This window comes from Nyctibius grandis, chromosome 17 (assembly GCF_013368605.1).
Source record: "Nyctibius grandis isolate bNycGra1 chromosome 17, bNycGra1.pri, whole genome shotgun sequence".
NCBI classification, from domain to species: Eukaryota; Metazoa; Chordata; class Aves; order Nyctibiiformes; family Nyctibiidae; genus Nyctibius; species Nyctibius grandis.
Window position 1 is genome coordinate 6,473,708 of NC_090674.1, and position 24,830 is coordinate 6,498,537.

Here is a 24,830-nt window from a genome sequence, read left to right on the forward strand (position 1 = left end):
GTTTTTCCCCTCTCTGTAGCAGGACCAACCCACCATCCTTCCTTTGATCTAGAGCCAGCTGTTTTATTTTGCAGCACAGAAAGGGGCTGAAGGAGACAGAGCCGTTCTCCATCCTACCATTACACCATAATGCTTTCAAGGACACTTAGAAAGATTTACACTAACGTATAGACTTGTCTAGATGGGGAAACAAAAGATATCTAATGAAACAATAATAAAAACACCTACTTAACCTAAGCAATGAACAGTTAAGGTGGTAAAAGCTGCTTTAAGTCCTGTCTTTTCTGAATTGCAGATTTTACTCCACACAAAAAAGTGTAGGGTTTTTTGTTTGTGTTTTGATCAGGTTTTACACAGTGTCCTGTTCCAGTTTTTATAGCAGAACATAAGCATTTGTCTATATCTAACTTGTAAAGTAAAAAAAATATCAAGTTACACCATTAAAAACCCCAGAAATGTGCCTAAAGACATCAGTGTAGTTTTTCTTCACTGTGTTACCTATTTGGAAATACATAGTAAGCTGTAGATCTTGTAAGTTTCCTTTAAAAGTGTTTATTGTCTTATATAAGTTTAAAATATAACAAAATAAGATTCTGAAGCCTATTTTTCTTTCATAGCCTAAACAAAAAACAAACCCAAATCATACACCTCAGACTTCGTTGAAAGTGTTACTTAAATATATACAAAGTGTAATTTGCAGCAATGCGGGACTTGTTTAAAGAGTTTTGTTTTCTAGATGCTCTGAACATCAACATGACCAAATGGTCTCACATCAGGACGCCTTCTCCCATCTGAAAGGCTTGCCTTTTTAAAGTATATGGTTTCTTAAGGAAATCTTTAAACATAATTTAACAATACCAAGTATTATAAGTTATTCCCACAGCTAGTTTTTAACCAAATTTAATGTTGAGGTGGGGAGGGTGTCTGCTAGCCTATAGAAAGTTGCTAGAATTTTTATACCAAGAGGTATCAATAGTAATCAATGAAAAAATAGGATCAGAATAGAAAAGGATGCTAAAGTTGTAGTAATGGCTGCTCGACTCGGAAAACACTTGGTTATTACAGAACAAAAGGACGTGCTGTGCTGCTGAAGGCACTTCTCAGTGGTGGAGGCAAACTTACCTGTGCAGTTCCAGCCAGGATGCAAAACTGAAGATCTGACAGCCCTTTCTGGGAAATGTGTGGGTGTTGAGGAGACGGTTGGAGCCAAACTAAGCAAGTTTTGCCTCCTTCAACCTTGTGCAGTTCTCCTAAAAACTATTAAGAGCAAATTGCATGCCAGAGCTGTCACTGCTTCAGTGATGAGGGAAGAGATCTGGCACCAGCCTCCATGCAAAGCGTGCTGAGTTCTGTCGAGAGATCCAACAGAAGGGTCTGGCATTTGGTACAGGAAAGGAAAATGGCTGGCACAGCAGTGAAGACACCTGATTGCATGTGCCATACCACTTAGCTCTGGACTTAAGTCCATACTTGCATTTGAAGTTGTAAAAGAGGGAAAAACAAACTAACCAGAGATACTTCATTTCATGGAAAGCTCTGGAAGCCTCCTCAAATGTCCTTCTCCACAATGACTGCCAAATTTACCAGGAATTGGAACAGATCATCATGCTCTTCCCTGGGGGTTCAAGAGTCCTGAACCTCTGACTCACGCAAGGCAGCAGTGTACCTGCATGCTGACTTCCATTTAGCCATTTACATATTATGATCAGAATAACTGGTTCTGTCATTATAGGCTGGAACAGGTTTGCTGTTTGGGGAAATGCAGACAGTTCACACCTACAGTATGTGAGGGTTTGGGGCATTTTCTCCTCCAACTATTTCAGATGTCTTAGAGAAAACAGCTCATTAAACTCTTATTAGATTGTCACATTTAAAAAAAAATTTAAATGCCATGTAAAAATTAAAAAATGCCGTGTAAATGAATGAGCCTGATAATCCTAGACAGGTTTCCAGGTACGAAGTGGATTACAGAGAAGTAGTCTTTATTAAACAGAGATTTCATTTAACTAATTGATATGCATATGTTTTCCTCATCCATGCCTTTATTTGTAAGGGCATAGAACATACTAGTAATTCTCGTCATGTGGCTAAAGAGGTGGCCAAACCACTTAATACTTTGGCATCACGTGAACCCTGGAAATATATTTGTTTACAGAAATCTAATCTACATCATCTTGCTGGAGTCCAAAGGAAAATAAAGAGCAACCCATCGAAAAGTTTGTAACAGCATTACAAGTTAACTACACCTTATCCTGCACTGTCCTTTGGCCTTGCACCGTGTCTCTAAGCAAAAGAGAATTATTTATGCAAGAGACAAGCAAAAACACATGCTTTGGCCTGGTCAGTCTGCCAGCACTGGCTTCGTGTGAATACTTTGTCTCATTGTTTGCTCTTAGTAATCCAGCTGTTTCCCAAGACCTTCTCCTGTGCCCCAGTCTGCAATAAAACTCAGCCTGGACTTCTCACGCAGATTGCTTCACCAGTTCGCCACTCTGCCAAAACACCATTACTTGCTTTAAGCAGTGAAGCCCCAGGCAGCAAATCAAAATCAGGAACATCCCATATGGCTTTAGAGGCCTTCACACAGACCCAACACCACAGGTTTGCTGCTTTTCTAGTTCTCCTCCACTGGGTTTATTGTCTCCTGTTTCATCTCCTGTTAGAGGAAACAGTGAAGTAGTATTAGAACGGGGACAACTTGCTATAGGCCAGACAAGGAAGCACTAACCACCCACAGCCAACAATTTATGCAACACTGCGCTAATTTTAGTCTTGGACCCAGCCAGGGCAGACGATCCCTGGAGCAGAGCTGCTTTGCTCTCAGCTAAGGGCAGCAGGCGACATATGGTTGCTAAAGCATCCTCCTAGCAGGCAGCTTTACATTTAGGGCTGAGTTGCTACAGTTCCCTCCAAGTCATAACTTTGGGGATTACTCATCCTAGACATGCAAAAAGCAGAGAATTTGCCTCCTAATTTAGATAGCTCCTGCAGTCTCTCTGATTCAGCATGCCCACTGGGCTGCTATTTCCAGCGCTTGATTCACTTGGGTGAGGTCTGAACCTACACACTCTGACAGTCACAGGCGAGGAGAAGCACAGAGGAGGAGTGAATGAAATTCAGCAGACAGGTAACTGTACTACCTGTGTCACTGGGGCAGCTCGGGCACGCAGGTTTGAAGCTCATGCCATTGATCCTGTGTCGCACTGTGAAACAACGACATCTTACCCGCCCAGCTGAGAACTGGAGGCATTTTTGAGCAGGGTGCATCTGAACTGGTAACTGCAACTCCAGCTGATCTGAACATGCCATTTGTAGCAGACAGTGGAGGCTGAGAAGTATTGCATCATACTGGACTCCATAATAACCAGCAGTGCCATCCAGCTGACCCGATGCTGTAGCTCTAGAAAGAGCAGCATCCGCAAAAGCTGAGTTCTTGTTGCTTCCACACAAAGCAAGCAGAGAGCCAAACCTTACAACTACTCCAGTCTGCCCCAGAGTTTGACTTGCACAGCTGATTGTGCTGGTAAGAAACACAAGCTGAATAAAACCAAAGAACCAGAAAGTCCTATAACATGGTAATTTCAAGCTCCACTAGAATCAGTGGAAAGAAAAAAAAAAAATCAATACTGTCTGAATGAAAGAGACAAAGCTTATTGGGAGATAAATATTGTTTTTCCAAGTGTCTAAAAGTGCTTACAAAATATGCCCCAAAACAAGGGATTAAAAAAAGCCCAGCTAAAGGGAACAGGGAACAAAGATCTCTCCTCTGATCTTTTATCAGGTCATGACATTCAACCACAAGCTGCATTTGATGAGTGAGGTCCCAGAGTCCAGGACCTCTAACATTGTGATGAGGAAGTAGGAGGCATCTCAGATGCGTGGGTCTTGCACAAGGTAGGAGATGGGACAGCTCTGCCCTGATCATATGAGTAACCCAGGTCCCAGGCTTTGAGATACCATGATGAAGCCCATTCTCTGTTCAGCTGCCTCCATTTTAAGTTCCAGGGACTCCAGCTGACTCATTCCTTCTTTCTGTCTGAGGTCTGGCAAGCTGTGTTTTGGAGACTAAGTAAAGCACCACAGATTTCAATCGACTGAATCAACAGAACAGTAGAAATACCCAACTTGCCAATTAAAAACCAGACACAAAGCAGGCTAACTTCCTCTCCACCTTACTCTGATGGGAGCAAAGTATGTTCTAAAGAAACACTACTGAGCAAAGTATTTTATGAAGACAGATTCCTTTGTATTAGCAATCAGTCAAGTAAGTCCCGGGACCAGCTCAAGCACCCCTCCGCTGAGAAAAGAAAATAAGAAAAACTCTCCAGCTTGGGAGGGGATAGGGAAAACAAGAAGGTGAAGAACACAATAAATCAAAAAGTGCTTCTAAAAGAAGCAGCAGGATAAAATCATTCCTACAGTCTGAGAGCACTTCCATGCTATTGACCGGAGAGGCAGCAATGGCCCCACACACGTAGCTGTAATGCACATCTGCAAGTACCCTGCTCAGTGCCTGCGAAGACAATTATCTCCTCGTGCCGTTGTCTGGTCTGGGCAGTGTTTAATACAGGAGCCAGTTCCCAGGAGGAGTTCCCATCCCCTCATTCCTAGCATATTCCATTTTCCTTCAGCATCTTTCAGTAGTAGTCATCCTTCTTGCCATCAGCTCCCCGTATGCCTGCGTGGTCCTTCTGGTCTTGGACAAGTTCCAGGTCATCATTGTCATCCACTTCACCTCCATGATCCTCCTGGGTGGAGAGGGAACAGCCAAGAAGGAAAAATCAGCAGGGCCTGGAAAAGGAGACCCTAACTATCAGCACACCTTGCTGCTTCTGAGTACAGCTGTTCTACCATACCAGCCCAGCTTGGGAAACTGAGGAAAACAGGGAAGAATCCATCTCTGCCAGGGACCTTTAAGTGTCATTGGCAAGCCACTTAGCCAAGACAGAGGCAAGAAGCCTGTGTTGTCATGATCGGCCAGTTCATTTTAAGCACATGTAATATCCTGGCATTAGAATGTGATTTTAATATCTCGGCCTGTTGCCACTGCTACACAAGTAGAAGACACCCTACGTCCACCACATTTACAACTGTGTAACAAACCCCACCCACGGTGTGCAGCAGCCAGCACAGCCTCCATTGGCACGTTTAGGTCCAACTACCCAGTGTACAAGTTAGGATCTGATCACAGGGCAAGGATAGCCCCTGACATCAGCTTTGCTCTGCCCACCCCTTACTTCCTCACCGCCATCATTCCCAGCAGACAGCCCAAACCCTCAGCTCCTCAGCAATCACACTGAAACTGCAGAAAAAGCCTGCAGATTGCTGCAGAAAGAAATGAGGAGGGGAGACAGAGCATAAAGGGCACTCTGAACACCTGAAAAAGAAAAGGGAGCAGGGCTAAGCAGGCCCCAGGTTTGTTCTGGAGACCCACCTCACTGAGCAGGCAGAGACAAAACTGAAGTCAGTGCTCACATCTGGTTTCCTAAAAGCTGAGTTATACTCAGCAGCTCCTGGCTACCAACATACTCAGGTAACAATCACACCAGAGAGGGAAAGAGGAAGAACCTTGGTGTCGTACAATTTCTTGCTCCTGATCTTCTTGATAGTCATCCATTGGGTCTTCCCTGGGCTTGGCAGGTCCGCCAGCATCCTGAAAAACACACGAAGTCAGACACTGTCGACAGTGCCCCAATCTACTTCCATTCCCTGCCAGGGAGACAGCTCTGTTGCATTAGAGACCCAGGTCTGGAAGATTGGGCTACAGATCAGGAATCGGGGGGCAGCAGAGAGACAATGAGGCAGCCCAAACTCCATGTGTACTTTCTCCATCCAGACTCTCTTCCCACCTGCTGGCAGCAACTGCCCAGCTCCTTCCACTGTGGAGAGAGAGGCCTCTCCTGCAGCAGGAAGGTCCCAGGGCCAGGACCCTTGCACATGCTGCTGTTGCATCAGGTCCCAGGACTGCAGGGAACCTACAAGTTATTTATGGTAGAGCTTTAGGGAGCACAGCACAGCCCTATCTCAAAGTCAGGTATTTATGTCACTAATTCTTTCCACATTTTCACTAATCTTAAGGAGGTGTTGCTCTGTTGGTGCCAGCATCTCTTTCTTGTTTGATTTCATTGGCCTGGATTTCTTTTTTTTCTTTTAAACCTCACTATTAATCATGATTTTAGAGCCTGACAGATAAAACACTCCTTTTTAAAACAAGCAACACTCAGCTGCTTGTCAAAACAAGCCAACATTTCCCTGATGCAGTGTCTGGCTTCAGACAGCAAGAAGCACTTTGCAAAATAAATGGATTCCATCTGCAAGCAGGCAAACAAGGAGGCAGAGTTCTCACGTGGTGTCACCGCTGCCAAGAGCCTGCTGCATACCCATCCCAGGAGCAGCAAGGGCTGTTCTGACCAGACCCCGGAGCACAGGCCCATATTATTGTCTCTGGTTTTGGTCTCTGAAGGGCTTGAAAAGATACAGCACCTCTGCAGTAGCAGCTGTGGAGTGAGCCATCTCCTAGTCAATGTCTCTCCAGCCACGTAGGTGCTGCAAATGCTAGGGCTGACTTCAACAAGCAGAGAGGACAGGGCCAGAACAAGTTCTGGTACTGACCAACCCACTGATTCTCAGAAAGAGGTTTCTCCTGCCTGCCATATCCCTGCAGTGGGATTATGGATCCATCCAGGAACATGATGTTTTCCTTTGAGTCCTTAAGTTCTCTGCCTCCCCCAATTCATAGCTAGGAATCTCTCCCTGGCCCCTGCTCCCTGCCCTCACGTCAGTCACCTTCAGTGGCTTCTCCTTAGACTCTTCTTTCACGCTGGGCTCCTTGAACTTCTCCAAGCCTCCCACCTTCTCTTCGAAGTCAGGTCTCTCCAGCTCAGCTTCCTCAAACTCATCCTCACCTTGGTTATTGGGATCCTGCGCAGGATCTGCAGCATCATCTGGCATCTGGACAAGAAAAGCCTCTTGTGAATACCAGGCAGGATATCCCCTTGGGAGACAGAGGCCAAGGTGAGCCTGGCTTCACCAGCACGCAGGAAGTGCTGGCTTGCAGCACTTCTGTTGCACTTCTCTTCAAGCATGTTAGTGGTTCTAAAAACAAAACCCCAATCTTCATTATCCCTCTGAATCCCTCCAGAACCAAGGAGTTTGGAGTTGCATGTTATAGAAACTTCTGGGAAAGCATTGACTTAAGTGGGACAGCTGGATTCTTATTTGGTTGCATCCAGACGACAGCGTGACAGCACTACTTACCATTGGCTCCTGGACAATAGTCTCTTTCTGAGAATGCAAGTTCTCCTCTCTCTCAATCACTCCTGCATCTGTAAGGAAAAGCGACAGTTATCAGTGTACTCTTCAAAGCCAGCATCACCAGTTAAGATTCCCATTGTTGGGGAGCAGCTGTATTAACTCTATGCCAAGCAGGGATTTGTCTTGACCTGCCTGCAGGTTGAGGCAGAGCAATTCTTCAAGTAAGAATTGACTTACACAGATTTTGAGTCCACTACCTTGGAAATGTGTGAGGATGCAGGACGACAGGGAACAAAAATGGAAAATGGTCCAGGCTTTTCATTTGACCAAGGACAACAAAGGCACAAAAGTTTTTCAAGAGTTGAAAGGTTTTCCTTTAACACAAGCAGCAAGCTTTTCTTGCTCCCCGCCTTGATTAGCAATAAATTAGTACTGTACAGCATAGGATTAGGGAAACCATACCCATTTCGAGTTCCTCATCATCTGTCCTTCCCTTCTCGCCTTCCCGATCAGCTGTTTGATGCTCTTCCCCTTTCTTCTGGTTGGGTGGCTGGGGGCTGCCTTTCTGCATCTCCTGCCCAGGCTGGGGATCAAAATGAAGGCTCTTTGGGTACCTCTGCACTTGTTCTTCATCCACCTGGGCATTCACTTTGTTAACTATGTCTTTCCAGCTGCAACAAGGGTACAAAACAAAACAGAACCCCCCTGCCTCAGTATATTAAGAGATATTTCATAAAGGCAAGCAGAGGAAAAACCTCCAACACATGCAGAAGTTTGTCCTAATTTAACTCTCTGGCAAAACCAGCAGATTGCATTAGTTACTCAAGGAATGTTTTCATCCCAAATAATATCCTTAATTCAGGGCCACCTTCAGAAACAAAGAAGGGTAAGGGAAGGGGTGGAATCCCAGTAACAGGGACTCACAAAAGTGACTGTAACAAAAACTTTTAACCTGAGTAAGTTACCACCAGGATTACTGCTTGGTCCTGCTACATGAGCCAGCTGAGATTTAAAAGTCTACTTAAGACATTTAACTGCTGAGAAAGGGCAAGTGGCTTTAGAAGCTTTTTAAAGCCAGCATACTACCACCACACAAAACTTTCACTAAGAAAAATCACACCCCAGCCTTCAGCTCAGATTTCCCCATTATAAAACCATCAAAATGCAAACTAGCCATCAAGAGCTCATCCGGAATCTGCTGGTCTCAGCCACCCAATGCAACAGTTCTTGGCACTGGCTGCATGGCCTCTTTTGTACTCTATTGCTCTTGGCATTGACACCTTCCGGAGAAAGTTGGTTTATGTGCTCCTTATCACAAGTCTCATGCAGTGTAAATAACAGCCTCCAGCTGCTCAGCAATTTCATGACGACAGATCCAGGAAAAGAAAAGCACACCAAACACACCATGATCTCTGTCCTTACAGAAATCATTTGTCAAACAAGTCCAATATTTGCATTTTCTGTTTCACATCCTCTCTAGGCTCTAGACAGCTGAGGAAAGGCCCTTCTGCCACCACAACTTCAACCCGCTCCTTCAGTTACACCCACACAAGTCCCTCCCTGTAAAAAGGCAGAGTATCCTCTGCGCTGTTACTCTGCGTGTCCATGCAGATGTTTTCTGTCAAAGCAGTGTGGGGAGGACGCTGCCCTTTAAAGAAATACGCAAAGCACAACCTCTGACCTGGGAAGATGACAGGTTAAGTAAACTAACAAAAATGGCAGAGAAGAATGGGTAGGATCAGGCTGAATTTAGAATGAAATCCGGAAGTCTCCTCCATACAGATAAAACAGAAATTAAATCTTGTTTGCTCCAGTAAACTGACCAGATATGACCTGGACACACACAGAGGATAAATAAGCTAAATGAGGAAGCACTATTTTCAGAGCTAGTTTTTGGATTATGGCCAGACTTTGATGAATTGCAGCCTCAAAAAGACATTTTCTTCCTTTTGCAAAACAGGCTGGTCTTCTGTGAGTGCTGCTGAGACAGTAAACAGCTTCTCCTGTGCCTGTACAGCTTCGAGTACAACAGGATCCTGGTCCCTGACCAGACTCCCAGGTACTACAGCAATACAAGTAACATACGGTAGGAATTATCCATTTTACCTGCATGGAACACGTAGGTTCATGCCATTCTCTGAACCTCTGCCCTTTCCAAGGGACTCCCCTCCCCAGAGCTCTCCTCCCATTTACCCCAAGAACAGGTCTGGAGAACACATTGTGCTGAGGATGTCTGATACAAGCAACAGCCCCAGGTTGCAGGGAATTTTAATACCAAGGTTTCAGCTAAGCTCAGGAGATTGCACCAGTTCCAAGTCTTTTACTGTAAACCCTGATCCTTGTATTGATATGGTGGAATTGATCTGACTTCTCCAGATGAAGCTGAAGTTGATACAAACTACATCATCTCAAGTGCAGGTATGCAGGAATATAGACAGAACTAAAGTCTGGGCTGTCCGATGGATTCTGGCTGTGTCATTTCTGGCATAAACTGTTGCTGTGAACTGTTTTACCCCATTCTGGATAAAACCCATAGTTTTGGGATCACAGGTCTCAGATCTGTCTGACTTTTCATGTTCTAATCAGGCTCTGTAAAGGCAAATCCCTAGCATACCTCAAAAGCGCACTGGCAACAGCAACCCAAGCTCCATGCCCTAGGAGGAAGTAAATAGAAGAGAGAATACAGAGTTTGGGAATTTGTCTTTGCCCTAGAAGCAAAACTGGAAAAAAACTCTAGTACCTAATTGGGGCTGGTTGCCTGCTGTTTCTAGATTACCATATAACCTTGGAGGTGAGCAGCTTTCAGATCTTCAATGTCTGGTTGTTCCTGCAGAGCTTGGCAGATTACTGATTAATTAGTGGAAAAAATGAGCAAGTTGCAGCTCTAATATACAACTTAATGCCTCTTATTTATAGAAACTGAAGGAATTTTTTAGCCACCCTTGCTGCTGCAGATGGGTCGCTTCCATCATGCAGGATTTCTTCTGTTTGCAAAACAATAGCTAGCAGGAAATCCATGCTGACCTGATCTCACGCAGCAGTAACTCCTCTTTCTCTCCTCCCCACCCAAACACTTTACCAAACAGTTCAAACACAAAGGCAGCCTACAGAGCCTGAACGCTGAGAGGAGAAGGGAGTTTTGTTTCACCAACCTTTGCACTTGCACTTGTTTGCTCCCTGTAGAGTGGTGGTTGTCCGGCGTCCGAGGTTTTTCTGCTGCAGAGGGTTGTTTCAGGTCGGAGAGTGACAATCTGGGAGCCTGGCTTTCCTCATTGCTTTTCACCTGAATGCGCATCACCATCTTTAGGTCCTGCGGAGAAGACACATGCATACTCAATATACACAAGGATATACAGAAGCTCCTACGCTTATCAGGTACCTGCAGATCTCCCTTGCGTTTGGGCAGGCTTATGGGCCAGAAAGATCCTTTGCCAAAGAACAACAGATTCAGAAGTGCTCCAGAACAAATCTACAGCCCTGTCCAGCCAGCCTGCAGTAAAAGAGGTCTTTCTCCTTCCACACAGTCAAGAGGAAGTAATTTGGGTCCTGTGTGACCCAAGCTTGTCTCGGGTAGGTGAAGCTCCAAAAAAAAAAAAAGAGGAACAACACGGCCACCTCTAAAAACCCCACACGTTGCCATTAAAATAGTTACTGTAATTATAGTCTAACCACACTGCAATTATTGTCCTTTTTTAGAGGTTTGCTTTCTATAAGCTCACTCTCAATCACCCCAGGATGCAAGGGAGCTGCTTTTATGATTTACTCTTTGCAGCTCTGGCAGGATCCAGAAGAACCCTCGCCTGTTCATCTGAGCCCAGCCACTAAACCACAAACTCTAAGAGTATACAGGAGTCTGAAACCTGAGGCCAGGACAGTTTCCACATCAGGGAAGTGGAATGCACATATGCATGTCATTACAAACATCATAGTTTTGAGCTTCAAAAGCAAGGGCCACACAAACCAAGCACTAAGAGTGCAAAACTTACTGGGTTCCCGTTTGGTAGGCTGTTCATGGTGCGGGTGAATCGCATCACATGGCCATCCCCACGTCCTGCTGACCAGGCTGGCATAGCATCTGGCAGTGAATTGGCATCTTGCACTGGGGCTGGATGGGTAAAGAGCACCTTAGCCTGCGGCCTCAGGCCATCATTACTGTACAAATTCTGGCCCTGGAGCAGAGGGCCATCTGCCTGCTTCTGAACCCCAGAGACTTGAGATGCCAGCGGGTTCCCAACAGGACGATTCTCCTGATTGACTGGAAAAGCCTGCAAGGACGAAAGGACGAGAGCAAACTTTGAGGAGCAAGCTCAGTGACCTCCCGTTCAAAGCCCCATGCTGAAAACCCACAGAAGCCTTGCAGAACTCTCCTCCCTGGGGTTTCCTGAGAGTACCACACCTTCTGCCTCATGAGCTGCAACTGGCTGTTGACTGGTGCCACAGGCTGCTCCTTCAGCACCTGGAACTGCTGCTGCCCCTTCCCAGCTCCTCCTCCTTTGAAGCTTGGCATCTTCTGTAGAGCTTCCTTGAGCTGCCTGAACTCTTCCATCTGGGCCTGAGGGGATGAGAGGGGTACAGAGAAACCTCACAGAGTAACAGGGTTAAACAACTCCTTGCTGGGAATAGCCACTCTTACAGCTAGTTGTTCAGCACAGATATACTGCTAAAGATACATATTTCGTATGTATGAAAGGCCAGAGATATTCCACAACCATTAATGACAAGCCCAAGCTAGTCTTCAGCTTTCCCTCCAGATTTCATGGATATTCTGTATTTCCCCTTTGCCAGTCTTGTATCTTATTTTTTTGCAGGTTTTTACCCTGGAAGTGCTGACCCACAACACCGATTCTTTGACCAATGCTATTTAGTGCATGAGCCATTGACATAACTCCTGCCTTTGCACAAGAATTGTATCCTGGGTCTCGTCAGGTGTGGCTTCCTCTCCTCCTGTGCCTCACACTCATGTACTTTCAAGGGCAGCTTTTTTTTCTTCCTGTGGAGGCATTTCTCCATGGATGTGCTTGTCTTGGTGGGGCTGACATAATTAACATAATCCTACCTGACAATTCAATTTACTTTGCAAGACAAATGAAAAATTATTCTCCTAGACTGTGAAGTAAATGCAACACTTTTCTCTCTACTGCAGCTTATTTCTTCCATCTCCAAGCCTGAAAAGTAGGGCTTGAAAAAGCTGCTCAGGAAAAGCTCCTCACTCTTACCCCTGTTATTTATAGGAAAGTGAGGGGAGGGAGCTTTTCATATGCTTGCCAGGGTACCTGGAAATGGACCAAATTAGGGACTGAGCAGAGTAGGAAAGCTTCCAAGCAGCAAGGAAAGTTTAGCAGGAAATTAATTCCTGAGCAGGCTCTGTTGATTTCAGTTCTTCCCCCTGAAATTTGACCTTTAAATTAACATTAAAAAAACAAAACCCAACAAAACAACTCAGCAAAGCTAACATAAAAGGAATGAGGAAAGGAAAAGGAAGCCAAGCTCATGGGATATAGCCCTAGCTAGTAGGAGGCTGCTTCTAGTCAGAACAAGCTAGATGAAAGCAAAACTTATACCCATCATGAGCCTGTCAAAGTGGTCAGCCCAGAGGGCAAGAGCTTAGACTAGCCTCAGTGCACAGACTGTTTGTACCCCATCACAGCAAGCTCTGCATCCATCACTCGATGCCTCCGTGCCTCATTTTACCTGGCAGACCAACTGACACGACAGCTACTGCAGGCTCAGTGATCTGGCCAGGGCTTGGGAAACACATTTGAACCCGTGGAAAATGAACATGTCATCTAGAATGCAAATTACTCCTCTAAACTTTCACCTGCCAGAAGGTTACTCGGTGCAAATCGATACTGCAGTGAAGAACTGCAGTGCTGATGAAGAAGTTGGGAGTCTTTGTGGGTGTCTGCTCTAACACGTGGCATCTTGCCCCACTGAAGGCAAATGCAATTCCGTTCACCTTTGTGTTATGAAACACACAGACACTACAAAGGACTGATCAGAAAACTAAGATTTAACACTAGGCTTGTTGTCAAAAAGATCCAAAGTATTTTCTGAAATCATTGCAATCAGCCACTGCCACTTCTGTAAGAGCAGAAATAGCAGTCAGGCAGATGGCTGGAGCACAACTTCGTTACACGACTGCCTAGTGCATCTAGAGCAGGGAGCTGAGCCCTGTCTCCCACACCCAGGACAAATCCTTTTAGTCTTGCTCACTCTTAATCTTGGCAAGAAATGACAGGGAGCTACTTCTTGCAAACTACTTTTCCCATTGGTCACAACACTGAAGGGGCCAAAATTTAAGACTGGCAGCACAAAAGCTGCCACCATTGTTTTCCAGTCTCAAGCGTTTGACTCTGTAGCCTCAGCCATCTCTAGCCAAGTTTTTTTTAATGCTGTTTAGAGTATGCACTAGTTTGGGCACCTGAACTGCCGATGGCTTCCTCTAGTGCAGCACAGTTAGTGAAATAGCATTTTAAGGGTGCTCTGCTGACGAGTAATTGAGGACTTGATTTATTATTTAGAGAATATTTGATGGTGCACCCAGACCCCAGTGAAAGATTGTTCCCTGTGGCCACAAACACCCCCTTGTTGATTACCTGGGCACTAAGGAGCTGAGTGTGGACTTCCTGATGGGCCTTCCGAAGCAGCTTGCTCTCTTCTCTGAGTTTAAAGACTGTATCTGCAAGAGAAGAAGAAATTTGCTCTGGATTGTGCTGTGTCTCCTGTGCAATGTTAACTTTGGCCCTCGGTCTCCAGATGTGTAGTTGAATGGGTCTCTAGAACCACGCAGCGATCTAGAACCGCTCTAGAACCACGCAGTGAGCATAATTTAGAGCCATAAAGTGAGCTAGAACTTCTCTAGAACCATAAAGATAGCTAGGCCCAGCTGGCAATCTAGAACATTATCTAGACCCATAAGGGGAGCTAGAACATGACCCAGACCCAACAAGTGACACAGAACCGCCTCCCTACCCAACTGCTCCAACTACCCCAGCTCTACAAACAACCAACCCCTGAAAACCAGCCTCTGGAATGGACTCCAGGGACCAGACCCGCTTCACAGGGAAGTCTGCTGCACCAGGGCCCGGGTTAAAGATGTGAACAGGAAGCTTCCCACCCTGGTAAGACCCTCAGCTTATTATCCATTATTGATTTTTCAGGTTGGCAGCGATGAAGTAGCTACAAGAATACACTCACCCTGCAAGTTTGTGACTTCGCTGTCCTTCTCCTGCTGCAGCTGGGCATATTTCTGACTGTGGGTCTCCAGTGTCTTACGATGTTCCAGTTTCAAGCTGTTGTGCTGCAGCTGCAGGTCAAGCAGCTGCTTCTTGACATCTTCATGCTGGTTCTGAATAAGAAAAGAAATGACAAAGAGTCAGTACAAGAAGAAGAGTACTTCAGCTATTGCCAAGTGCTACTCGAGTGCCTTTGTTTAATAAGTTGCTTGGGGAGGCAGAAGAGATGTTTGTTCCTCCAATAAGGTAGCTAGAAATCCCAGATACAATAACATTTCTTTGTGTTCAGTGGTTCAGGAGGGTTGTGAAATGCCAGTTAAACTCTGCTTTGTGAAGTGGTTTGGGAGGTCTCTTTGGAAATCACTAAACTGGAAGCAGAATGTGGTGACAAGTCCACTCCTGTCTGAAAGAGAGATGGAAACTCTGGGACTCTGCCAAGAACTATTCCTACTCCTTCCCAACTTCCCTGCACACCCTGCTCTGTGAGAGCAATGTGGGCTATAATATTTGCTGATATCAAACCAAATGCCTGTGGAACACTGCCCAAAACCAGGGTCCTTTCCAGAGTCCCAGACATGCTGAAGGACATCACCACCTGCAAGGGTAGTTTTCATGCTGCACGTAGCACCAGCCTGCACTACAGGAGTAGTTCACCTTTCAGCAGGGCTAAGGTCTAATTCCCATCTCCTCTGTGTGCAGGTATTGCTCGTCACTTCGGACACACGGACACCTAAACACTCAGCTTGTTCTCCCTGCTTGGTTTGCTTCCTGACAGCCTGGCTCTTCTCCCACCCACCACTCCGGGCTGCTAGAACAGGAGGGAGACCTTTTGCAAGAACACTGCACCCTCTCACACAGTGAGACTAGAGAGAGCCCACATTCCCCATAGTAACGTGGGACTCACGGCCATAAAACACCAGGATAACAAGACTCTCCCAAGACCACAGGCTCTTTCAAGCAGGCCAAGAATTCATCGGATAGAAGCGGGTTGAAGAGCTGTTCTCCCCTCCCCTCTTGCAGAGCCCAAGAACAAAACATGCCGAGACATCCTTTTGCTCAGACCCACTGAACCAGAATTCACCTCCTTTTTTGTTCCCATGGTAACCTAGAGAGTCCTTCCACATTCAGTTTGTCAACACCAATTACATATGCAGATTGACTGGCTCACAGGTGAACCCTGGCCCTTTCACACAATAGCTCCTCTGGGCTCAGGCAGCAATTTCCATCAGCTGGCCTGTCTTTCAGCAGCTGTAAATGTAGTTGAAAAAATAGATTATTCCCCCCCCTCATAAAAGGAAGCAAGAGAAAGGGAGCCAGGATGAAATGCTCTCACTGTCCCCTTGAGACAAGCAAACCAGAGCACTCTGCTCAGCCTGCAGTTGCTATGAAGAGCAACGTTACTATTGCAAAGTGTTCCCAGAATCCGCAGTGCTGGATAATACCCAAGAGACAGAACTGTACTTCCCTTTTCCCGAAGTTTGAATCCAAAAGCCAGGCAGCTGGAGGTCCAGCTCTGCTCAGGAAATACAACCCAGCGGTGCTAAGGGCTGCTGGAACCTTGCCCTCTTTCTACATCCCAGAATTAAATTACTGTTTCACTGCCAATGCTCTAACTAAAAACACTTAAAACCCACCATCACCAGCCACAGTTGCATTGCTCTAACAAAAGCAAACTGTAACATCAAGATATGATTCAGGTAGAGCACACAATAAGCTATAAAATGCTATAAGCCACCCCCCTCTGAGCTGCTTACATGGACCGGAATACATTGTATTAGCCCACAGGGCAAGCTACAATGAATAGACCTATTTTCACACTGAGAGACCCAGAAAAGAACACGCTGAACAACAGAAGCCCTGTGTGATAAACTGCACAAAGGCTACCATTGAAATGGGGTGTAGGTGAAGGCTGTATCCGATACAAAGCCCAACAGAATAAATAGGAAACTCCCCTGAAGCTGAACGGTCAGGAAGGAATGTAGATCAACACCTCGGTGTGGTCTCCTCCCTCCGCGCTGGCACGAGCTGCAGGAAACCCTTGGTCTCTCCTAGGCACCCCTGGTAAGCGAAAGCACCAACTCTCTTCCCAGAGTTACCACTCTTTAACGCGCAGTAGATGGTGAGTACGTAAAACCAGACTCCTCCCTTACCTTCAGTATCTTGTGCTGGGAACTGAGGGCTCCGTATCTGTTCATAGAGTCTTGCTGGAAAGAAAAAGATTCAACGGTGCCATTAGATCCCAGGATAACCTAAGGCAGGGAGAAGCACACACGAGCACCTGCCCAGCCTCTGCACCACCACCAAGTTCCCACCACCCCTTCACACACACAGGCACACACGCGGTGATTGGGAACGAGCCTCCTGAGGTGACCAGCAGAACATGCAGCCTCAGCTAATTAATTGCACTCTCTTGATTCGCATTCAGAGTAGTTTTCCCCAGTCTTCAGTTCTTTATCGAGGATGGGCCCAACACTGAAAGAGCTCTGCACAGTAAAAGCCCCCAAGGAGGCTCAGCACTCTGCAGCAGCTGAGGAGGAGGCAGACAGCACCAGAGCCAAGGCTTTCGCCTACACACAAAAACTGCACCATTTAACAAAAAACTGATCACGAAGCAACCGAGTAAGCCTAAAGCAAACTCCTGTAACTAGGTACAGCTACCAAACTAAGCTCGGCTGACACCAACCAGCATCAGAGAGGGATTTACATGTGTCCACAGAAGGGTCTGTACCAGTTTAACAGATCTGCTCATGCCTCGCTAAGGGTGACGTTCTTCCCCTTCGTCCCCAAGGTACCATTCTTCACTGTAGCACCAGCACCTCAACGCAGCAGGTGTGAAAGCCACCAGCCACCTGTGCTCACGTCCCCACAGCAGCAGTGGCACTTGAGAGGGAACATGCTGCAGCTTTCCCCGTTCCATGCAGCTTTACAAACATCTGCTGGGATCTGTGTCGGGGCAGCCTAAAGCAGGATGGCCGAGACACTAAGCAGCACCGTGGAAGTGCAAACTAAGCACCATGCAGAGATTTCCCCTACAGCCCACAATTTAATTTACATGGTAAATACTCAATAGGGCATGAAATATTACCAGCAAACGAGCACAAATTGCAAGGGAGCTGCCCAGCCGTTAGAGTATTCACATACTCATCCATGAGTTTCTTTCTGTAACGGGATGACATTCGCCCACAGATGAGCAAGCTAAGAGCAATTCCTCTTCTCCAGCATCTCATCAACAGATGCTCTGAGAAAGGAATAAAATCAGCCTCATAACTTCAGGTGAATGGGACAGACTGTAACCCAGGGACACATTTCTTCCTAACCCTCACTGAAGAGTCCTTTTCCCTGCCAAAGGAGAAGGCAGAAGCCTTGGCATTTTCTACCCGATAGCTTAACTGTTGATACTGCTCTTGTTCAAATGTGTCCCTGCACATCCCTCCATCCCTCTGCATCAGCATGAATACTTTTTTTAACCAAAACATTTTGCTTTTTCCCCTGTGCTACTGGGTAAATGGCACAAGGCAAACTCCAGCGAGGCCATATAATGGGGAGGGACATTTCTGTGCCTTTCTTGGGCTTTTCACATCCCTGCTACACCAGGAGCTGACAATCAAGTCATCTATCACACATGGGAGTGTAGGCAGAATAGCTCTAGCACAACACAGTCCTTCCCGAAGGTGAAGTAAATCCTCACAGACCAACAGCCTTGCAAGGTGGAGTCAGCCAAAGTTCATCTTGTACCATACACACTCGTCTTCTTTCATGCCTTCCAGACAGCAGCACTGGCCTCATGACTGTGGTGGTACTAGAAAAGTCTTTATCATTATTACACACACACACACACACACTGAGGAATAAACCATACCTACCTTCTCCTTGTTGAGAGCTTCCTGAGCTTCTAACTTATACACTAGAAAATCTAGACATGGAAGAAGAGAAGACAATTTAATGAGCTGGAATTTAACAAGGATCTGGTTTATATTTTGTTGGGGGGAGGGAAGGAAGAAACTGGCCCCTTGCTGAGCAAAAGGCTGCAACTCAACAAGCTGGAATGCAGATGCTGCTGGGACACTCCACTCAATGCCCTCAGAAAGATGGTAGTATTTTCCATGAGAGCTGCTGTTACTCCACATACCAGTTCTGAAGATAAAACTGAAGCTATTAAGTTGCCACCGACACTCAGGTGCAAAGGGGGCTGACATCCAAGCACACTACTCCACTGAAAGGTACCCGAGCTAATCGATTAGCTTTCTACTTCCTGTTGTATTTCATGGTCTTAAAATATCCTGCATGCATATATCCACTTTTGCACATCAGCTTCAAAGGGTCTGATAGTCTGTATTGTCCATGTATTATAGAGTGCAGCGATGCTAATACTATTAAGCACTTTTAGAGCTCAGCATCTTCAGATCAATTTTATAAGCAAGCGTACGTTATTTCCAAGAAAAACGCATGGTCTGGTGCCAGGTTTAGCTATTACTTAGTGCTCAAACACCACGTTATGGGTACTGATACTCTCAGATTAGACTGAGTACATATAAAGGAATACAAGAGAACAGAACACATCTCCCAGCACCTTTTGCCCATGAGCAATGGACAAGCCACCCACGCAAGAGACTCACCTTCCTTTGTCTTCTTGTGTTCCCCTCGCTCCTTCTGCAAGGACCGTTCTAGTCGGGATCTGTGCTCGTACACAACTGGGGAAGCAGAAAGAGGCAGAGCATGAGATAAACCCTGAATTTTCTTCCCACATATTCTTTTCCCCAAAAGAGGCCTCTCGCAGGTCATGCGACCAGGGGCACACGTAGACCTCAAATCCTGCCGTGGACTGGGCCAGCAAGTGCCCAGGGGAGCAGACTTGGGCCAAAGAGCCCTTCCTGCATTCAATGGCCTGCGTAACTCCAGGTTTCTAGGCATAAGCACACAGTAGCTCACATGAAAAATCCAGACTGAGCAAATCAAAAGTCCTGAAATACATGCAGGTACCTGATGTCCTGAACAACAAAAGGCTCAGGTCCAGCTACAAGCTGTTTGCACTTCAACTGTGAACAGAGACGGTCTGGAGCAAGGTGGGGACAGTTGGACCAGAGACAATGGATATTCGTGATATAACACACCGGTCTGTCATCCTGCGAGTATTTGCACTCAGGTTTTGCTTTGGAGTCCAAGCTGCGAAGCCCAACAGCTGGCTTTAGTGGCCAGGGGCTAAACTGTATATTTGCAGGCCAAGTCCACGACCAGGCTCAAGACAGCCAGAGCCTTCCAGGTCACCTGCTCTGTAAAGGCATCAGCAGCATGCAGGAGGGACGTTTTCTCCCCTTCCACAACACAACCATGAGCTGGCCCTCAGGCCACTGAGGCAAAGTGAGTGAAGCAGCTCCCTCTCCCATCACACACAAAAGAGCATCTGTACCCTGCACGGGAGCAGAGAAGGGAGAGGGACGAGGCTGCTTCACACAGCAGCCACGTGACAAATGGAGGTGCCAGAGAAGCTTCCTGAGGGATGGTGATTTTAACCCAGCAGAAACAGGAGAGACGGAGGCACAGAAAAGCCAAGCAGATTTTTCCTCCTGGATTCCACCTGGATCGCAATAGGAAAAGAGGGTCTGCTGGGTCCCAGCAAACAGCTACCTCTGCGTGCAGCACCAAGGGCTGGGCAGGACAATGGGTACCAACCACCAGGCAAGAGGTTGGGCAGGGTCACCCACACACAATACCTCCCTTTCTTCTTCTCTCACAATGTGTTTTACCCTATAGCAAAGTCAGCAGCTGCTTTGCTCTTATTTTAAAAGAGTAGATGAGACCCATTTCCCTGCGTGCAGCCAGCAGAAGACAGCAGATGACAGCACAGGAGCCACGGCCACTGTGCAAGGTACCACTGCACTTTCAGACTTCCATGAACGTGGCTCCTACCCACCAAGCGCTAGGCTTCTCCCACCAGCCAAATCCAAAAGGAAGCTTTGCCTTTGTTAAAACTGTTGGACCAGTAAGTGTCTTCTCAAAATAAAAAGGGTATCCATGGCAACCACTGTATTTTGGAAAGGGAGGACTGACAGAGGGTTAGAAACCCCAGCAACAGGCTACAGCTCTGCCATTCAAACATATTTAGGTGGAAAAAATATTACGAACCTTTCTCAGTTGTTTGCTTGAGCCTGCTTTTCCCAACACTGGGGTTCCCTGAGGCTACCACTGCCATCTTATTCTCTGAAGAACAAGCCCCTCTCTTCAAGAGAAGAGGTGCTGACACACCCAAAAGGAATGTGGGCTAACTTCTGCCCTGCTGATCCTTGCATCTCAGAAACACAGGATGCAGGTGGAAATCCCTGTTGCTGGGACTGTGCAACATGTTAGGAGCTCTAGCTGTGTGACTGCCTTGTGATAGAGTAAGAAGAAATGGAAACAGAATGTAAGATAACAGCAGTGAACAAATACACGCACCAGATCAATTCACAAGATTGTTTTTTTAAAGCAAGTTTTCCTGTGTGGAAATACACAGCCCTGAGCACCAGCAGCGCATGTACAGTGTTACATTGTCATTACAACTCTGCACACAAAGCCATCAGAAGAGATTTAACCCTAGAAGGCACATACCTTGAGACAGGGATCTGCAGAATTCCCCAGCAATACAGGCTATAGAAACAATGTCACTGGATATGTCAACAGAGGTCATAATGTAGACCCCACATTTGATTTTAGCCTGAGGAAGAGCTCCTGATTTAAACACTATAATCTAAACCCACTTGTTAGAAGAATAAGTGTTAACTGACTCTCTTGACCTTGAGTCACTACAACAACAGGCAAACAATATTTTGTCCACATAAAATTCATTCTGTGGGCACTCCAGAACCAACCCATCCTCCAGCATGACACACAGAGCTGTTGGCTACCAAAGAGTGGACTCCCACCAAACCTCTCTCCAGGGAGCTCAGCAAATCTCTCTAGAGACTCCAAATCTAGCGACAGGTGCTGGAAATGTAGCTTTGGCAGACGCAGGAAGGCTAGAATGACAGACAAGACAAGGTAAGAATTCAGCAATGGAGTAACACGTGCCCTCAGCCTTCCCTCCTGAGATCTCTCCATGGGCTAAAATATCATTCTCCCACAGCCAGACATGTATGTAAGGAGGACAAACGAGGAGGGAAAGGGGGGATGTACATATCACACTTGCCTTCTGGTCTCCTGGCACCTCTTGCCAGAGGAACCAAGTGCTGGTCAGCGGGCTCAGCAAAGCCAATTCTTCCTCCTCCTCCTCCCTGCTTTTTAGGGAGCTCTGTGCTGCAGCATCTATCAGCCCCAAACAAGCTGGCAAGGCTTTTCTAGTCACAGATCAATCTCCTGAGAAGACGATGGGTTTGTTTCCTTGCAAAGGCAACGGGCAGCAGGCAGTATGACGACAAACTTTACTAACGGAGCCCTTGCCTCTTTATTCACTTTCTGGCCAGATGCTCCTGCGGACCAGAGAGCGGAGCCACATCTCAGAGCCTGCCCAACAAGCCTCCCTAAGCCCTGTTTGCATGTTTACCGCTTCACATTTAGAATGACATAGGACTCATCTTTACGTCCAAAGGGAACTACAGGGAGAAGTGGAATAGACGTGACGCAGCTGAAGTCACCAATCCAGCATGCTCCACTGCCCTTGCTGCTGTGAGAAGCAATTCACACTCAAGGCTGTTCTAATTCTAGACAGCAAAGGGGGGGGAAGGAAATAGGCGACAGTGCCTTCTTAGAGCTCTTTAAAGCCAAAAGCTGAACCTTGCTCCACAGAGGCACCCTGCATGCCACTGGGCTGTGCAGCAAAGCCACCAGGAGGTCACGCTGGGAGGGAGGGAGTTCAGACAGTGTGTGCACACACACACGGAGCAGGTCACTCACCTTGGAGCTGGGCAGACAGCGCTTCTTGCTGCTGTTTGTATTTCTGGGCCAGGGCTTCGGCGTTCCGCACCTTCTGCTGCAAGTGGTTGTACATGAAAACTCCCGAGCCCAAACACGCCACAGTCACCAGGCAGAACCCGGTCTGCAGGAGCCCCTTCTGCCTCCTCGAACACATGCCAGTGCCCATGATGGGGCCGAAGCAGAACGATGTAGCGCTGCCTCTCCGGCGCTGCTAAAGCATCTGGTTATTTTTGCCCGACAGCCCCTTTCCTCCGCAAATTCGCGGATCCTTCTGCAAGACGCGATCGAAATCTCGCCTTCGCTCCTTTCCAGCCCTCAGAGAAGCCGAAGACGCTCCAGAAACGTTTTATTCCTCCTTGCCCGTGGGAGAGAAGCGCAGGATCGGGGGCCGGGGGAGCAGCCGAGGTGCCGGCAGCCGCATCCTTCAGCCGCAAACCGCTCCGGGGGACCGGCCCGCTCGGGGCTGCCGGGGCGGAGGGCGAGGGGAGCCGGCGGAGGAGGAGGAGGAAAACTTTTGCTTCCCATGTGCTGCAGCGGCGGGGGGGCGGGCAGGGGGTACCGCCGCGTTTGGCTCTTCCCACCTCCCGCTCTGGAGCACCGACCGGAAAAAATAACCCGGCGGGAGGAGAAGCCCTTGTGCCCCCTCCCCGCCGCCTCCCCGAGAGGAAGCGGCAGCACCGGGGCCGGGAGACGGGCCAGGAAACCGGCGGCGGCGGCATCCGGGCTGCGGCGGCGGCGGCGGGTCCGCCCTGCGGGGCGGGAGGGGCGGCGGGCAGGGCCGGGGGACCGGAGCCCCGGGCGCTCCCCCGAAGGGACCCGCTGCCGGCGTGCGGGGCGAGCGCCCTGGGGCACCCGGCCCGCAGCCGCATCGCCCCGGGGTGCTGCGGGGGTGTCTCTCCCCCCGCTCATCACCTTCCTCCCTGTTCATCACCTTCTTCCCCGCTCATCCCCTTCCTCCGCTGCCGGCCCGCCCCGGCGGGGCGCTGGGGCCAAGCAGAACAACATCCCCGTTCCCCCAAACAGACCTGAGCCACCAACCTCCCCCTCGTGTTTGTTTTCCCCTCCCTTTTCTAACCTGCCAAACCCACGGCCCCCGCTGCCGGCACCTGCTGGTCACAGGAGGCAGATGGGGGCCACCTGCACCAATTAACAGGGAGGACATCTTCAAATGATTGCTTTAAAACCTCAAAGCTTTCTGGAGCCTTGACCATGTTCTGAGCTTAGATGTACTATTTAAGACCCCCAGGTTTGTAATGAATCTTGCCTGCACCAACAGCCTGACTGTCAGGTTGGCTCATCGCTTATCTCAGCTCACAAGGATGCTTCCTCCGGAATTCTGCCAACTTTCATATTTCAGGCATCTGGGGAATAAGCAACAATCATAACAATTAATTCTTCAGCAGCAATTCCCCTCCAAGAGTCATGCACAGTTTTATAAATGTTAATCAAATGAGCTTTACAGTACTGCTGGGAAATAGTTGAATGGCATTCCTGTCTCCCTCGTTTGCAGATGGGAAAACTGAGGCACAGCATTCCTGTAAAGTTATGATTTATCCAAAGTAATGAAGTTTTTTTATGGTGCTTTTTTTCCAAGCATTTTAAGTAGATTTGGTATGTCGTTTGAGGTGTCTGCCAGAACAAGGGTGAGACTCAGCCTACTGGAAAGCGGGTGATTTGGCTAACAGTCCTGGCTCTGAGTGCAGCTTCCAGAAAACATTATATAATTTCCTTAATGAATTAACTAATTATTCCAGACTTGCTGCTTAGCTCTTTCTGAACACCACAATAGCACTAATGTGATGCTTCATGCAGCCTGTGTCTGCCATGGATCATTTGCAGGTAGGACCAGGGATAATCTTGTTGCTGATTCACACATCCTCAGTTCAAGTGACACTCCACCTGCACGACACAGTTTGCATCAGGCAGCCTCACTGTCCAACTGTGTCTTTGCAGCAACGTCCTGGGATGTTGCTGAATGCTTCAGCATCTCTTCAGGCTGTTTGTCAGGAGCTGGAATGTCTGCTGTCTGCATCTTCAGGACTGAGGAGGCAGCCTGTGGGATGAGGGATTTGAGTCTCTGTTTTGCCTCTATTCAGCACATTCTTTTTTTCTTTCCCCCCTCCTGCTCTCATTAATTACTTCCTCATGTGCTGGTTGCTGCCTGAGAAACACTGGGAATTTCTGAGGTTTTGACAGAGAGGACTCTGGAAAAGGTTAAAATCCTGAATTAGGGAATGTCTCTCTGAGAAAGATTTTTGATTGACAAAGTTTCTGCGATCTAGCACTTTACCCTTTACATTGTAATAAACTCAGTTACAGATTTAGCTCCATATTTCTGCACCATATCTAGGCCAGGTGAATAGTACAGCCCCAGCAAAGAGCCAAAGGGTTTGCTTCTTGCTTGTGCTTTGCCAGTAGTTCTGTTAGGTGGCCTGCCAGTGAAATCCCAGTAAG

General features: G+C 47.4%; 1 protein-coding gene across 2 annotated transcripts; it reads right to left on the reverse strand.

The window, feature by feature from the left end:
• Positions 1-604: 604 nt before the first annotated feature.
• LOC137671589 (Golgi integral membrane protein 4-like) lies at positions 605-23,027 on the reverse strand. Of its 2 annotated transcripts, none has more exons than XM_068415188.1 (14): positions 22,356-23,027; positions 19,106-19,180; positions 18,353-18,402; positions 16,640-16,693; positions 14,452-14,602; positions 13,851-13,933; positions 11,651-11,806; positions 11,241-11,519; positions 10,407-10,564; positions 7,717-7,925; positions 7,258-7,325; positions 6,787-6,951; positions 5,582-5,653; positions 605-4,748 (listed from the first exon to the last, which is right to left on the reverse strand). In XM_068415188.1, the coding sequence occupies exons 1-14, from the start codon at positions 22,540-22,542 to the stop codon at positions 4,638-4,640; spliced, it is 1,818 nt and encodes a 605-aa protein (XP_068271289.1). In that variant the 5' UTR covers positions 22,543-23,027; the 3' UTR covers positions 605-4,637. The 2 variants fall into 2 exon arrangements, with proteins under 2 accessions (XP_068271289.1, XP_068271290.1); XM_068415189.1 differs by having other exon boundaries at positions 4,651-4,748; positions 5,569-5,653.
• Between the last annotated feature and the right edge of the window lie 1,803 nt (positions 23,028-24,830).

Excerpts from the sequence above, each read along its gene's own strand:
- LOC137671589 (XM_068415188.1), bottom strand. The coding sequence starts at position 22,542 with ATGGGCACTGGCATGTGTTCGAGGAGGCAGAAGGGGCTCCTGCAGACC. Across the intron at positions 11,520-11,650 it reads TGCAGCTCATGAGGCAGAAG|GCTTTTCCAGTCAATCAGGA; the intron begins GTGTGGTACTCT and ends TCGTCCTTGCAG. Across the intron at positions 7,326-7,716 it reads TGATGAGGAACTCGAAATGG|ATGCAGGAGTGATTGAGAGA; the intron begins GTATGGTTTCCC and ends TTTTCCTTACAG.